The sequence below is a fragment of the Vespa mandarinia genome, chromosome 1 (genome assembly GCF_050613455.1).
Source record: "Vespa mandarinia isolate Hongniang chromosome 1, ASM5061345v1, whole genome shotgun sequence".
Classification (NCBI taxonomy): domain Eukaryota; kingdom Metazoa; phylum Arthropoda; class Insecta; order Hymenoptera; family Vespidae; genus Vespa; species Vespa mandarinia.
In genome coordinates this window covers 3,387,501-3,404,515 of record NC_140810.1, presented here as the reverse complement: position 1 = coordinate 3,404,515, position 17,015 = coordinate 3,387,501, and the positions used below count along the sequence as shown (strand labels likewise).

The 17,015-nt window shown below is 25.7% G+C and overlaps 2 protein-coding genes across 8 annotated transcripts in view; both read left to right on the top strand.

Moving 5' to 3' along the window:
* The first annotated feature begins 143 nt into the window (after nucleotides 1-143).
* On the top strand, nucleotides 144-12,118 carry LOC118444894 (bridge-like lipid transfer protein family member 3B). Of its 6 annotated transcripts, XR_014982231.1 has the most exons (20): nucleotides 146-445; nucleotides 880-1,081; nucleotides 1,217-1,408; nucleotides 1,480-1,705; nucleotides 1,790-1,956; nucleotides 2,083-2,242; nucleotides 2,313-2,570; nucleotides 2,654-2,893; nucleotides 3,202-3,228; nucleotides 3,631-3,723; nucleotides 3,848-4,029; nucleotides 4,111-4,348; nucleotides 4,431-5,629; nucleotides 5,725-5,859; nucleotides 6,410-6,421; nucleotides 7,080-7,433; nucleotides 7,513-7,660; nucleotides 8,611-9,021; nucleotides 9,230-9,433; nucleotides 11,400-12,118. XR_014982231.1 is itself a non-coding variant. In XM_035873645.2 (19 exons), the coding sequence occupies exons 1-18, from the start codon at nucleotides 402-404 to the stop codon at nucleotides 8,979-8,981; spliced, it is 4,245 nt and encodes a 1,414-aa protein (XP_035729538.2). In that variant the 5' UTR covers nucleotides 144-401; the 3' UTR covers nucleotides 8,982-9,021; nucleotides 9,230-9,554. The 6 variants fall into 6 exon arrangements, 5 of the variants coding, with proteins under 5 accessions (XP_035729538.2, XP_035729537.2, XP_035729540.2 ...); XM_035873645.2 differs by lacking the exon at nucleotides 11,400-12,118 and having other exon boundaries at nucleotides 144-445; nucleotides 2,316-2,570; nucleotides 9,230-9,554; XM_035873644.2 differs by lacking the exon at nucleotides 11,400-12,118 and having other exon boundaries at nucleotides 9,230-9,554.
* Nucleotides 12,119-14,205: 2,087 nt separating this feature from the next.
* LOC118444901 (uncharacterized) overlaps nucleotides 14,206-17,015 on the top strand; it is a 16,468-nt gene continuing 13,658 nt past the window's right edge. The window contains exons 1-5 of one of the 2 annotated variants that reach the window (XM_035873676.2): nucleotides 14,206-14,352; nucleotides 14,632-14,731; nucleotides 15,537-15,656; nucleotides 15,772-15,943; nucleotides 16,028-16,144. In XM_035873676.2, the coding sequence (XP_035729569.1) occupies nucleotides 14,672-14,731; nucleotides 15,537-15,656; nucleotides 15,772-15,943; nucleotides 16,028-16,144 (469 nt within the window). In that variant the 5' untranslated portion in view covers nucleotides 14,206-14,352; nucleotides 14,632-14,671. The other variant, XM_035873675.2, reaches the window with a different exon arrangement.

Below are 17,015 nucleotides of genomic sequence, written 5' to 3'. Positions count from 1 at the left end.
GTGGCTATGACGAAGTCATACTTTTTGTTATCGCTAAGCTATATACAAAAAACTAAATAAATTTATTAAACACATTTGTATTAAAAATTACGTTGAGAAGAAAAAAAAAAATATATATATATATATTCCTTTTAGTTTGTTATTAATAGATTCTATTAATATTATCTTCAAACGAATTATTCGTTATTCATTTGTAAAAATAAAAACAATATTATAAAGAGCATAGTTACGTGTTAATATATGTTTTAAATTAATTTTCATGAAATAAGATCGAAGATCTTGTAAGAGTCTATGGTCATGATAGTCATTGGCACGGAATTCTTTTATCTGTTCCTCCATGTGTCAAACTAACCATGTTTAGACGTATTAATCGTCATAAATGTTAAGTAGAAATCTAAAAAATGGTGTCGATTATTAAAAATCAGTTACTTAAACACTTATCAAGGTATTCAAAATATTATGATTTTTTATTTCCTTGTTCTTTAGTATGATGTCAGATAAAATCGTTCCATCTTTGATATATGATTAAAAAAAAAAATAACATTATATAAAAACTTTTTCCAATCAAGATTCATGAAAGTTTATTTATTTATTGTGATCGTACTTTCTTTTTTATTACTAATAAAATATTATTTTCTTAAAAAAATCATTTTAACAATATAAATTTGATTATTCTTTATAAATAATTTTGAACTCACCTGATGTAAATGATGGTTATAATAATGAAAATTTTTCAAAAATATTCTTAATCCAAATAATTTACTATGATATAATGAAAAATAAAGAAACAATTAATTACTCCTATTTTTCTATTTTATTAAGATTAAGATTGATCAGATTTGACCTCTTTTTAATGACTATTTTTATCATATTTTACAGATTTACTAAAAATCTATCGGCTGATAAAATAAATTTTAGTACGTTTAAGGGAGAAGGAGAGTTAACCAATTTAGAATTAGATGAAATTGTTCTTACAGATTTATTAGAACTTCCGTCATGGTTAAGATTAACGAATGCTTGGTGCAATAAAGTTTCTTTTCGTATACAATGGACCAAGTTAAAGAGTGTTCCTATTTTGTTGGTAATATTATTATTTTGAAAATATTTCTAGAAATTATTATTATTATTATTATTATTATCATTATTATATAAATAATTTGATAAAGGATTTATTTGATAAAATTTTATTACAAAAATTTATTACAATTTTTTATAGAAACTGGATGAAGTTCATATTGAAGTAGAAACATGTGAAGACTTAAGAAATATGTCTTCCAATCAAGGCCTGTCATCTTATGCAGGTCCAGCAAAATATTCTCTTATCCATAAAGTGATCGATGGCATTACAGTTACTGTTAATAAAGTATCAGTTACTTTTAAAAGTCCTGCTTTTATTGGATCTGTAGAGGTAAAACTATATATATATATTATTTACACATATAATAATTATGAAATATAATTATTTTGATTAAAATTTAGATGAATCGCATTGTCGTTGAATCTAAATCACCTGCATGGCAACGTTGTGACTTAAGAACAACAAGACTAAAAGATCCAGATCGTGGCCAATTGTTGATTTTTAAAGAATTAGTATGGCAGACTGTAAGAATAGAAGCTAAAAGTACTAGAGATACAAATCTATCACCTCTCCGTTTACTTACTAATCAGGCACGATGTTTAATTACTATAAAGAAAAGAATATCAGGTGAAATACATTGTTAAATTTTATTAAAATTTTTATAACAATGATTAAATAATTTATATAATTTAAATTATTATTTTTCATTAGATTGCTTTATTATGGGTTCAAGATTGATACTCATATTAGATGATCTCTTGTGGGTTTTAACAGACTCTCAATTAAAAGCAGCATTGCATTTCATAGATTCTTTAGGAGGTCTCATAGAGAAAGCAACTATACTAGAACGAAAAACAAAAGCGGCTAGAAAGTTAGAGGTGTGTTTCATAACTATTTTAATTGTTATATATTTTTTTTTTAATCTCTTATAGTTACTTTGCATGACATTTATATTAAGACGTTCTATATAATGAATTTAAATTTGTGTTTTTCCTTATTTCAAGGTTTTACCAGAATATCAAGCACAAATCTCTCAACGAAGTAGAACAAAAAATCAATTCAATACACCAATATCAAAATTATTTTCAAAACATGATGTTGTAGAAACTTCTTATCACTTTTGGCCTCAGAGAATTGATCTACATTTGTGTGATGATGTTGGTGGTGAGTTAAAAATTATTCTTATTAAAAAGTAATTACTATTAGTAATATGATAATATCACTTTTATAATAGCAGGTAGATCATTACATCCTGATTTAAAGGATGGTGGTGCTCTGCAAATATGTTTAGTCAAATTCTATATTGATTACTATCCGTATCATTTGGCAATGGCTGATAGAAAAGATTGGATTAAATATAGAGAAAATGCTACGCCACATAGTCAATGGTTACAACAATCATTGAGTTCTTTCAGAAGTCAATTTATGGATCTGATTGATTCTGGAAGAACACAACATTCTCCATTAACAAGAAGTCAAGGAAATGCTACAGGTTTGAAAATTAAAATATAAAAAAATCTGTAGAAAAATTTGTAATGTATTCGTAATTGTAATATTTTTCTTTCAAATGCGCAGGCAGTGCTACAAAAGGTTCTGGAGAAAGTTTAGAAAAAAATAGTCAATCACAGGGTGGAAATGTAGGATCTCAAGAACAGAAAAAGTTTCAATATTCTAGCGGAAATCCAGTAAAAAATTATGTTCTCGAGCAGCTTGCAAAATTAATGACAACTTGTATAGTCATTAGAATTGATGATTTTACGTTATTCAAAGTAACAACCGCATCACGCAAGTCTATACCAAAGGAATTTATTACAGGTATTTCATAATGATTTTTTCCTCTTTTTTTCTTTTGTCCCCTCCTTTTTTTTTTCTTTTTTTCCTCTTTTTTTTCTTTTTTTTTTTTTTCTTTTTTTCTTGTTTATGTTCAAAATATTTTTTATTTTTTGTTTAAATATAGGATAAATTCATATCAATTATTAGGTTATTATATTTTCTTAAAACACGAGAGAAAAGATTTTATTATTATAATACAGTTTATACTTAACTATGCTCTATGAGAATTCTAGTTTTTAATTTTTAGAGTACATTATTATTATTAATTATTTTATTTGGTAATTGTATAGCTCAATCGAGGAAGAAACGTCCATCAGGTATATAATACCAAGTAAATGTTGTGTGCTTGTTTTTATGTAACATCTGAGTGTTACTCAGAAGGTAGTTCATTAAGAAATTTATTTGCTTTTATAATTCAAAAAATATATATATTGACATAATCTACAATTTTATACAATAACAATACATTAAACAATACATTAATATATACAATCATAAATGAATTACATTTATTTTATTACTATATTCTTTCTAATTATTATGTTAGAGGAGCTTCATTTCATTAATAATTTATGCATATAAATAACATTAAGCAATGATACATAGATATATATTTTAGATAAAATATATTTTTACTTGGGATTATTCAGCATGTGTAGCATGTTAATAAAAAATAAATATTATAAACATTTTCTATTTAAATCGATATTTTTGTTTAGGAGATCGAGATAAATTCTGCCTTCCTGAAGATTTAACTATTCTTCATGGAGAATTTATTTATTACTATTATCCTGGAGATATCACTTTTCCATGTAAGAACACATAAATGTATAAAAACATTTTTTTATTTTTATTTTATTGATTATTAAAATTATTAAAAATATTATATAGTTAAATGTACGGAAAACAAAAAAATATATATTCCATTTGTTATAGTGCCACCACCAAAATTTTATGTACAAGTAAATCCAATTCAAGTAAACTTTGATGTATGCTCCTGCCTTTGGTTTAATTCTTTTCTATTAAATCTGCATCATTCGCTTATGAAAAAGAATGAGACATCAAATTTAAAAAATATTATGTATTTTGATGTAAAGATAGAAGCTATTCTTCCAAAGGTGAGTTTTTTATATGCATATATATTAATATTTTTTTTTTAAATTTTAATTTTAATATTTTGCTTTAATAATTACTTTCAGATAGTTTTTGAAAATCAGCAGGATTATCCGAATCAAAAAGATAGACCTAAATCCTTGCACATTCAGACTTCTAGGGCATTGATTACTAATGTCCGATCGGTGGAAAGATCTTCAAGAGCTGACTTAGCACAATGTTTAAACACATTTCAATTGGGCCAAATGTTTTTTGGAGCTGAATTTCCAAGTAAAGAGAATGATTTTCATGTTGTGACTGATAAATTTTTAGCACATTGCGCAGGTAATTTTTTCAAGATCTTTTATATATATATATATTTGTAAATGTTAATTTGTTAATGCATTCTTGTTTCTTGTGTTTGTAGGTACAGATAATATTAGATCTGCACCATCAACATTTACCAGTAATTCAGTGAACGAATTAATTCGACAATTACATCGTGAATTTTTATGGACAGAAGCAAAAGATGTTTGGTGTTGCAATTTAGAACCTGTTTGGGGTGACTTTTTTGGTGCTAGAGCAGTAGGACAGAATCGTCCAGTACCATTCTTCGATGCATTTCCTTTAACCTTTTGGTGTCATATGAATTTAGAATCAGTAACTACAAAAACCACTTCTACTGCAGATATTCATGGACTCGCATATATAAGCAATTTAATTAGTATACAAATAAATCATTATCAATATCTTTTCTTATTAAGATTGTCAGAAGTTTTGTCCGAATTGACTACATATTTAGCTATCGATTCAAATAAGATATTGAATGTTGAATCTAGTGGTTCATTAATTATTGGTGCTTTAATACCACAAATAGAAATAACTTTTGTAATGCCTTCACATACTCCTGGGAAAGAAAATTCTGGCGGAGATTTGGAATCTGTTGTACCTGATTCATCTAGTATAGCTGATGATTTTGCTGGATCATCTGCTGCTTGGCACAGTGCTACACAAAATGCGAAAGTTGACTTCAGCACAAAGAGAATGAACACAAGTAATGACGTTGAAACGCCACAAAGTGAAGTATCATCGATGTCTATGGATTTTACACATTCTGTCTTTATAGAGCAACCACCAGTTGTTACGTTTAAGCAAAATGACAGTTCAGATAAACGAGAACATATACATACGAGTATCGCTCCTGAAAAACAGCATACAATAGTAGAAGAAGAAGGTTTATCATTAAAACAAGGAGGAGATACCATACAAAAACATAATAAACCGGATTTGATACCAAATACACCTTTCATTCCAAATAATTTTAATGTTGGTTTATCTTCTATGAAAAAAGGATTTAGTAATTTAATGACATCCATTGATTCAGCTTTGAAAGCATCTCCTGAAGATGGTAGTAGTGATACTGTATCAATGAGGAGTGATATAAGCTCGGATAGCGAAAATTATGCATTAATTAATCTTCAAGATCAAGACAAATTGGAAGGAATATTTACAATTGATAATACCATTAGAATAACTGCAGTGGAAGAGGCCAGTGAAGTAGTAGAGGAAACGCCAGACACGCAAAGTGAAAAATCTGTTGATAGTGTTTGCAAAAGAAAAGATATAGTAAATATTTCTATTTCATTTTATATGTATCTGCATGTATTACGTGTATCATTATTATTTATTATATCATTACATATATATTTTTTTATTTATAGATATCTGTTACCACGTTTAAATTATCCAAAGTTGAATTTATTCAACAATCTTCTGGCTACTCTTCAGCTATAAAAGTTCAAGTGTCAAATATAAAAAATGACGAGTGTCCATCTATTCCGTGGGACGAATTTCAGGTAAGACTCGCGTATCATTTTTATTAAAATAATATACGTATTTTTTTCTGAATATGCACAAGAATGTTCGTTTTTAATTGAGTGGGTATAAGCAAGTACATAATTTTTACATTTTCTCTAGTCAAAGCTTTAACATTTTTTTTCAATTTGTACGAACAAGTTTTTGGGATGATTTTCCTTTTTTTTTTTTATATATTTTAATATATATATATATCTTTTTTTTTAAATTAATAATCTATTTATATTCTATAACGAATCTGATAAATACAATTAACATTTGTTATACTTCGAATATTTTATCATTAATAAGAATTATATAAGATAATCAATAACTATATAAATTACAATAATAAGAAACAATGCATTTGTGTAGATTTCATATGCAATGTTTAGTTATTATTTGTGCTATACACACTATTATGTCATATTATATATTCATATGTATTTAAATACATATTGACATAAATTTTGTCTTTTAACTTTTTTGCATGCATCTCTCCTTCGCGTCTCTCCTTCTCTTGTGAATGTTTTTATGTGGCACTTGTGGCAGGTCAAGAGAAAGGTATTGGCAGAATATTCTCATACATACATATATTAAATATTTTATTCATACATATTTTAAATATTTACAAGTGCATGTAAATCTTAATAAGTACATAGCATTATGATCGAGATTTTTTGCATTCTTAATTTCTAAATCAATTTATAAAGTGTAAAATATAAAAACTTAAAATATTGTTAGATATCAAATTAGTTAGCATAAAGATTTGAATGTTTAATTTGCTTGTGTGCTAAATACGAATGTAGATCATCTACAGTATGTAATTTCAACCAGTATATATGCATAGCAGATTTTCAAGTAAATAATAACGCTTGTATTATATAATTAATTATTTATATAGCTGCTTTATCTTTAATTAAAAGCACGTCTATCTTTTATATTTAAGCTTTACAAAATTACATTTCATTCTCTCTCAGCTATATGTTTTAATGCTATAATAATGTATATGATTATGCTAATCAATGTAGGCTTATGTGTCGCTATGTTTAAAGAGATGTGTTTATTTGAACTTTTTAAATTATTAATTGATTTATTTTATGAAAATATAGTAAATTTGTTATTAAGATTACCTAAAAAAGCAAAATCAGTGTTTTAAAAAAATTATTTGTTATAATTTTTTAAATTGTACTAATCTAATTCATTATATTTTATTTACTAGACAAAATTCAGTTCTCGATCAAGAGGTTGGGTCGAACTACCATCAGACTCGGATTGTAGAACGTGCATCAAATTACGCTTAGATCACGATTTAAAAAATAAAGAAGATTCATTGAAATTATTCCAAGCTTATCAGAGCAATAAAACTACTAATAAATCATTGGAAGAGAGTAAAGTAATCAAAGAGCCAACTGATAGTATTAATTTATTGGACAAACAGGGAATCATGGATTTATTCGAAGATACATTGGATATTAATGTAACTGATGTATCTATGACACTATCCATGAGCTCTGTTACAGGTTTAGCAGATTTAGCAGAGGACGAAATTATACCTAAACCTATTCCAATGCAGGTAATATAATAAATTTTATTAAATATGCTTCTATAGTATTTATAAAGTAATTATATAAATTACTATATTCATTTTTTAGGTATATCTCGAAAGAATATATCTTCATTTGAATGAAGATCGGCCTCCAAACAATATAACATCACCAGGTCCAATTCCCATACAATTGAATATATCAAAACTTAGAATAACAAGGGATATAAGCGGTGCCTTTACTATTGAACCAGTTGGTAAGTTAAAAGACATAAAATAATGGGTAGATTAAGTTTTTACTGCCACTTGCAATCTATTGCATTTTATTTTTATGTTATTCTAATATAGATATTATTTCATATTTAGTTTTTCATCCATAATAAAATGTATATAATACAGTGAATTTTGTAACTAAATAATATATGCTTACTTATATATGATATATTACTTTTATGTAGGTTTATATGTATATTACATGCAAGTGGCAGAATTTTGTTTTCAAAAAATTGATATTATATATTGCGTAATTGTCCAGTGCACTCAGAAGGCCTTTCGAATGTGAGCATTGGTATAACACAATTAGAAAATTAGCTTTAGATTTTGTTGCTTATTTCAGCACATCTTAAGCTAGTTGTGTATATATATAAACATAAATAAATAAATAAATATATATATATATATATATATATATTTATATTCATATATTATGGATATATATTAATAGATATGCACTGTTAGCAAGCATGTTTAAAAAAGAAATATCGATTAATATTTATTCTAAAAATTTAACTTTATGAAAATTTCTTTGAGATATTTTTATGAAATATATATAAATAATAGATAAGATCATTCGAAAATAATTATATTGTTTTTTTTTTATATTTTTATTTCTTTTATTTAATACATAATTTTTAATATGTCAACATTTTTCATTTTCACAACATACAAGCATGGATTAACATTAAATAAAATAAGCTTGTGATAGTATTCTATTTCATTTTCTAGATATATTTTATTTATTCAGCTAGCATGATAGAGTGAGCTAGACAATAATTATATTTTAAGATTATCAAAAGTAATTTATTTTTTTTTACTTCATGATAATATGACACATGATATCTATCTATAAAAAATAGTTTTTTTTTTCTACACATTATTTTTTGATAAAAAATAAATATATTAAAAATAACATTTTTCTTTTTTGCAGTAACTATATCGGATAAAAATAATTCTGATAAATTGAATTCAAATGGTAGAAATCAAATTTTTAAAGATGAAGAACTTGAAGTAGAATTGAATTCTTTAAGACAAACCAGTAAACAACTGAAATCTGATAATGAAGAACTCAGACGACGTCTTGGAACTTTAGAAAGACTTTCAGAGGAAAATACAAAATTATTACGCATAAAGGAAGAATCAGATAAGATTAAGACTCGTTATAATTCTGCACAAGAAAATATTGCAATTCTTATTAATGACAAAGAAACATTATTAAAAAAAATAAGCGAGCTTCAAAATCAAATCATGGGTAATGGGCCAGGAGGTAGTAATAGAACCTCATGGTCTATTAAGAGATAGCATACTGGCTGTTTTAATTGTTCTAAATGTTGCAGCTCTGGTAAATCATGAATTTTATTATTATTCAGGATATATATATCTTTATTTATTTTATAAATGAAAAATGCGTATAATGATTTTCAAAATAGTTTGTAGAACTTTGTTATATATATTATATTTTCTTATTTTATATATATATATATATATATATATATATATATATATATATATATAAAAAGAAAGGAATACATGAAATTTTATATTTTTAGTTCTTCAAAAGGCTATAATCTTCTATTGATTACTATCAGAGCCATAAAAAGATATGTAATTTGGTACGGACAATGATGATAGGAATATTTCTTCCAGAATATGGCTTTACTTGTAATTATAATTATTGTAATTGTACTATATTTATCTGCCATATAAAGCTAAGAACTGCCGTTCAATTTAATGCAAAATGACAAAATGAGGCAGTAAGTATATATATCTAACTATATGATATAACATTTGCTTTTATACAAAACAAAAGTGATTGTAATAATTAATGTCTGTTTGGAATTTTTATTAATGAAAAGGTAATGAAAGATATATATATATATATATATATATATATATATATATATATATACATATATATGTATATATATAAATATATATACAGTTGGGGATAAAAATAAATGGACCAGGTACTGGATATAGATAATGATAAAATTATATATTCAAGTTTTATTTATTATGTATCCTTATAGTATATACATTATTTAGTAAAAAGTTAAATATCTACATTTGTGTATAAGAAAGTCACATTTAACGATATTATTGGCTATTTATTGAGAGACAAAAATAATTGGATACGTAAAATAATGTGAAGTAAATAAAACAAATAATAAAATTAATGTTTGATATTGCTGCTTGGCAATAAATAAATAAATAAATAAATTGCGAATGTTATCTTGTTGGAAGACAAATTCTTCCTCAAGACCCATTTTTACTGTTGCCTCTTCTAAATTTTCATTCAATATGCTAATATATTTATTCGGATTTATTATTCTGTTAATATTTATCAATGTACCAACTCCATTCCAGGAAAAACATCCCCAAACCATTAATGATCCATCGCCAAATTTAACCATTGGCGTAATAAAATACTCTCTTATACCCTTCATTTCTTTTTCTTCAGACATTATGTTTTTTCTTTAATTGCCACAATACAAATTTACTTAAAGTGGCATATTTACATATTTTTTTTACAAAAGCTAAATGCTCTTTTATATTATTTTTATTAATATGTGGTTTACGTACAGCTTTGTAACATTTTAATTCATCCTCGTGCAATCTTCGTTTTGTTGTTTTTGTGGAAACATTTAATTCTAACGTTTCTACTATATCTCTCGAAGTAATTGTCGAATTTTATTGACATTTGTGAAAAATTCGACAGTCCTCGTATACGGTAGTACAGCGTTTGCGTCTATGATTTTTTTTAATTTTCCACAGTATTATTCCGTAGATATTTTTTATTATATAAATTTATTCCACTGCAATTTTTGATATCTTATACTTACGCGCTATCACACGGAAATTTACTTTATTAAAACAGTCGGAAATAATCTGCGAATTTGAATCGAAATTTCATTTTTGACATTCTGCTATTTTTTACAAATAATCTTACTTTCACAAAGTCTGTATTAATACTGAAAAGTTTGTTTGGGATCACTGCATCTAAGCGTGATGTACGCCTGATGTTTTTATGCATGTGTTGCTTCGCGAAAACATTTAAAACAAGTGTCCATTTATCTTTATTTCTTGATAAATAGCCAACAATATCATTAAGTGTGGTTTCCTTACACACAAATGTAGATATGACTTACAATTTATTACTGAATAATGTATATACTATAAGGATACGTAATAAATAAAATTTGAGTATATAAAAGTCATGTTAATTCGATTAAATTTGATCGTTATCTATTTCCAGTACCTGTCCATTTACTTTTGTCCCCGATTATATATCTATATATATACATATATATATATATATATTTAATGTGAATATATTTTATGTTTATAGATAGAAAATATATTTCATAATAAAATTATTATTTTGAAAAAATTGTAATTAAGAAATATTATAAGATTTATTGAGTGATTACATCTTATTAATTCTTATTTAAACAAACTGAATAGTAAATATTTGCTTTTGTATTAAATATTTTTTGTTAAAAATTTATTGATTCTTTTTATATAATAATATAATAAATTAACATTTTATATAGTCCAATAGTTGGTATAGATAAAATCTCACTTGAATCTATAAATGTATAATATGAATTGATATAAATATTGTATTTTATTTAGATTAGAAATTTTTTTCATAATATAAACATTAACATGCATCAAGCAATGAAAACTAAATATAATATCTTCATATGATAATTCCAGATGCCCAAAAGACTGTTTAATATTTACAAAATTTTCTATATATTACTTCTTATTCTATTATTAAAAATATTAGATGAATATATATATATAAGTTATACATCTAAGGTTCACAATGTCCAATTAAAAATATTGCTTTTTAGTGTTTCGTAGATGTGTTATATACGTATCAATAATACAGTAGTAGACTATGTTCAACAATAGAAATTTTAATATATGTGTATGCATACATTTTAGATTTTGTTATGTTTTAATTTGTTTTTATATAAGTTTTAAAATGGATTGCTGGTCAATCCTTGAGAAAAAAGTAGTAATATATTTTTCTAGCAAAACAGTAACAAGCAAAAGAGTTGAAAAACATCTTATTTCATCTATAAATGAATCTTTCTTTATTTGTCCTTAAAATAGTACATACATCTATAAATGAATCTTTATTTGTCCTTAAAATAGTACATACATCTATATTATTTATACGCATAAAATACAGAAAAAAATGTAAGTTTTGAAGATGTTTTCTTATTCTTAAATATGTGTGTGTGTGTATATGTATATATATATCTATGTATATATATATTCGCACATATATATATTTCAAAGTACATATCAGCTATTACATTTACTTATTTAAAATATCTAACATGTTTAGCACATTTAAATCATGAATATTTTATGTAATCTGCAACATAAATGTTGTAATATAATAGAAAAAAGAAAAGCATTCTGATTTGATTAATCAATTACAAATAATGTCGTTTAATAACTGTATATATTCTATCAAAAAAAAAAATAAAAAAATAAAAAAATAAAAAAAAAAAATTAAAAAAAAAAGAAATGTAAATGTACTTTTGAAAATAATTATATGATTTGGGTTGGATTATGTCGTTATGTTAGCATAAGAAATAAATAATTAGAAGTGTGTGTATATTTATGCTTAATATTGCATATTACATAAATATACACACTTAGGGTCCTTCTACTATTTCGCTCTATATTGTAATGTATGTATATGTACGATAATACAAGATACTTGAAGAATGGTACAGTGATTTATATATAGTAATTTGTATACATATAAAAATTAATCTATAATATAGACTATTGTAAGTGTGAAATGAATTAAGTGTTTTGGGAATGCTTAGAAAAACTTATAATTCTGTAATCGCAATATTCCGCAATAGTTGTTTTCCTTTCGTTATATAATATATTCAATGTGATATAATTATACCTATATAATTTTATTAATATTCTTAACAAATTATTTGTGATAAGTCTATATAAAACTGATTTCTTCTGTAAGACTTTACAATGAATTTTGATCGATATTCAAATAATTCAATAATTCTGAGCATTCAGGCTGTGTAATGTATCGTTTTGATAATATTTTTTGTTGTAATAAGAGGTCTAACAATTTTTGAAGTTTACTAACTATGTATGTATAATCAGAGTTAGAATGTATAGTTTTGACTTTATACTTTTGGGGGTTATTATATTTATGCCTTACATATCTCTGTTGTCCATTTTTAAGTAATAACGAGACATTGAGGGAGGTGATGCTGTTTTTAAATATACATTGAAATGATTATAGCAATTAAGCAAACTTAAATTATCTTCTAATAGTTGTTTAGAACATCCAATGTGTTTGGATATTGTACAATCATTAAACCTGTTTTATGCTACAGAAATTGAATTAGAAAGATTGTCTAATAGCAAACGATTGTTTATTGTTTATAGTTTTCTCAAAGCCATAATAAAGTGGCCATCTTTAATAATAATATTAATAATATTAATAATAATAATAATAATAATAATAATAATAATAATAATAATAATAATAATAATAATAATAATAATAATAATAATAATAATAATAGTAATAATAAAAGTAATAATAATAATAACAATAACAATAACAATAACAATAATAATAACAATAATAATAATAATAATAATAATAATAATAATAATAATAATAATAATAATAATAATAATAATAATAATAATAATATATATATGTGTGTGAATACTGAATACACATCGTATATCTTTAAAAAGAAAATACATTTTGTAAATTGATATCTTGCATTAATTAAAAATATATTAATGCGAGATAATGTCAAGATATCTACAGCCATAATTTACGAAATGTATCTGTTTTACGCATCTGCGAAATTGTAATTGACTTATATGATTTCAATGAAAATATTAATCAAATTCCAAGAGTACGTTATGTGGTGTCAATTCATGCGCGAAAAGGGAATATATGGCTTTGTTTAAGCTGCTACTACTATTATATTATTATTATATTATTATTTTTATATTATTACTTTTTTATAGTATAAATAATGGAATTACTTTCTCATAAAAAAAAAAAAAAAAAAAAAAAATAAATATATTATCAGTCCTAAAATAGTATGTATAAGATAATATATTTACTTAACATTCAAAATAATTTGTGTTGGTTTGTGTCAAATAATTTTTACAAAACTTTCATATTCACACTACTTTTGTTATACTTATGTACTCCTGTGCACTTGGTTATTGTGATATATTTAAGAAAGGGACATTTTTAAAATGACGATAATTGTAAAGTTGTTTGAACTTTTAAAGGCATAACAATAAAGATAATAAAAAGAAATAAAAAAAAAGAACAAAAGACATTTTTCTTTTAAAAATATATTTGATAAACGTCAAATTTATTTAAATAATGTAATATATCGTTATCTGTTACAAATGTAATTATTTTTATTGAAATTTTCGCGAAAACAATTTTAATTTACCCGCCAAAAATAATCGTGTACGTTCGATCAATTTCGGAACCATTCGGTACGCGCATCCATCAGCGCCCAGGCGACAGAGTCGTACGGTCGAAATTGACTACCCGAATCGGTGTGAGTGATTTGTGTGTCGGTTACAGCAAGGAGGCAAAAAAGGACTCACGAGGAGTATCATAAGCAACGTAAGTAACAGAATAGCTTTGTAAACAGTTAGAAAAAAGACAAATATAAATATGAAAAACATCGACAACTTTCGAAACTGTGAAATTCAAATATAACCCCAGTAAGATTACAACTGCTGTGTGCCGAGCACGAAAGTACAAGAGACTGAGAATCATGTTTCGTACTAAATGGTAACATTTTTCTCTGTGATATTTTTTATATCTCATCTTTCATCGCACCCTTTCGTTATTCGAGAATGGACAGAAGTTATAACGATTTGACTTTGATTTGTTTTCTAGCAAAGAACACGATCACTCATCGTTTTATCGGTTCTTGCAAATGGAGCACAGTCATAAGAACACCGATTGCTACTTTTTCTATTATTCTACGTGCAAAAAGGTAAGCCCATTTTTGTTTCCTCCGAGCTAATGCTTATCGTATTCAACAGTACTATGATTATAACAGTACTTTTCAAATTTTTCTCCCATATTGCTTAACTTTCGTAAACGTCGCAAGGTTAGGTCGGCCATGTTGAAGCCATATTGTGCGATACTTCCCTTTTCGCAAAATTTGTGTTCTTATATATTTTTTTTTTTTATCGTCCACGAGAACAAAGTATACTGTTTTTTATTAATCTATTGTAAGATCAATAATCAAAATGTCTCGTTGAACATGCTCGATTACGATCTTTGTACTGTACTTATTTCATGAATTATAGAGTATATTTAATACTAGGCAATTTCACTGTTTAATTAAGAGTAGGTAAAATATAATAATGATAATATCTACTGGAATACATGGTTTTTACATTTCAGATCTTAAATAATTAACAATATTTTTTGTTAATGTAATATCATCGTAAAGTATTGACAAACTTATATGATGATATAATTCGTCACACAATCAACAAATAGCAGTTATATTATCATTTTGCTTCCAGTATATAATCTTTGAGTACTGTAAGCAGTTAATAAATGTATGTATATATATATATATACATATACACGCACATTAGGACTACATATATATATATATATATATATATATATACACGCACATTAGGACTACATATATATATATATATATATACATATATATATGTGTATATATATATAAGGATTATAAATAAGCAATGTATAAATTTTATTATTGTTTATAAAATATATAGCTATTTTATTTATCAATATTTGTTTGTATTTCACAGGGTGATCTCTGTCCATTTAGACATGAACCATCTGCTTTGGGTTGCGAAACAATGTGCTCCTATTGGCAGCAGGGTAATTGCCTTAATGAGCATTGTAGCTTTAGGCATATGGAATTGAAAGTAAGTGTACATTTGATTAAAATTTGGATTGTTTCATAATATATAACATATTAATTATTCTTCAAGGAGATATTATCTGTATAGATATTATTAATTTATTTGGTTTTTTATTTAGAAAAACCGCAAATCAATTCCATGCTATTGGGAAACACAACCTGGTGGCTGCAGAAAACCACATTGTCCTTTTCTGCACAAGAATGTACGCGCTATATATGATCCGATTAATCCAGTCAAAACAACTGAGGTAACGTCGAAACCCATCAATCAGGATTGGGTAAATCGTCAAGGTAAGTTGTTGTCTTTTATATTTTGATGGCATTATGTTTTTAGGTTAAGTTATATCATTTTATCTTATACATTTGATATTACAGATGATACAAAATATGACACAAGCAGTGCAGAATCAGATCAAGGTAGGGGAAGCAGCGAAGCTGGTAGTTTCATTGGTAGTCCAGCTGTCGATCCTCTTATCGTCAAATTTGGAGAAGGTATGAGGCTTTACTAGCCCCCCCGTCCATCTTTCAATGTACATTATCTTACACCAGGTACTCTCTCCCTTCCATCCAGCCTGCAGACAAATTTGAATCTCCCAAACGCGCTCAGCATTCCAAACAATCTGACAATCCCAAACAACGTTCCTAATAGTCTTGGCATTCCTAGTAACATCACCGTTACAAATAATCTAAATGTACAACAGCCATCGGTACAGAATTCACAGCCTTCCCCTTGTCATCACGCGTTAACTTATCCTCATCAACCAAATTTACATTCGCATTCTCCTGGTCAATCTTTATCTCCTCTACAAAACCAACAAAATTCTTCGCTTCTTCAACAAACGTCGTTTTCACCTATACATACGCAGCAAACTCCCCAGCCTCAAACATCAAGATTTCCCTTTCCATTTCTCGGTATTACATCATATAGAAGGTTTTAAAGCTGTTAAAGTGTATAGATAACAGCAGTATAGGTCGTTTTTCTTACTCATTGGTTATAGCAAAATAATATTTTCTCTAATCTCAAACATTAATTATTTAGAGATTTGTGTTTTTATTTATGAATTAATTCATATATTCAACACACACATACATAGAGGTGGAATAATAATAATAATAATAGGGAGAAAATATTTTTTTGCTACCAATGATCGATATTAATAATAAGTATATTCGTTTTCTCGTGGCAAAAGATACGAAAGAATTTTGTGTCAATTCTATACGATAATTTTCATTTAAGAAATAATCAGAAACGATTGATATACATTTCTGATATTCCATCGAGTTTGATTTTTGATAAATTCTGTAAAGCAATAGCACTTTTCTGAGAGAAAGTACAACGTTCATAAAAGAATCGTATTGTATC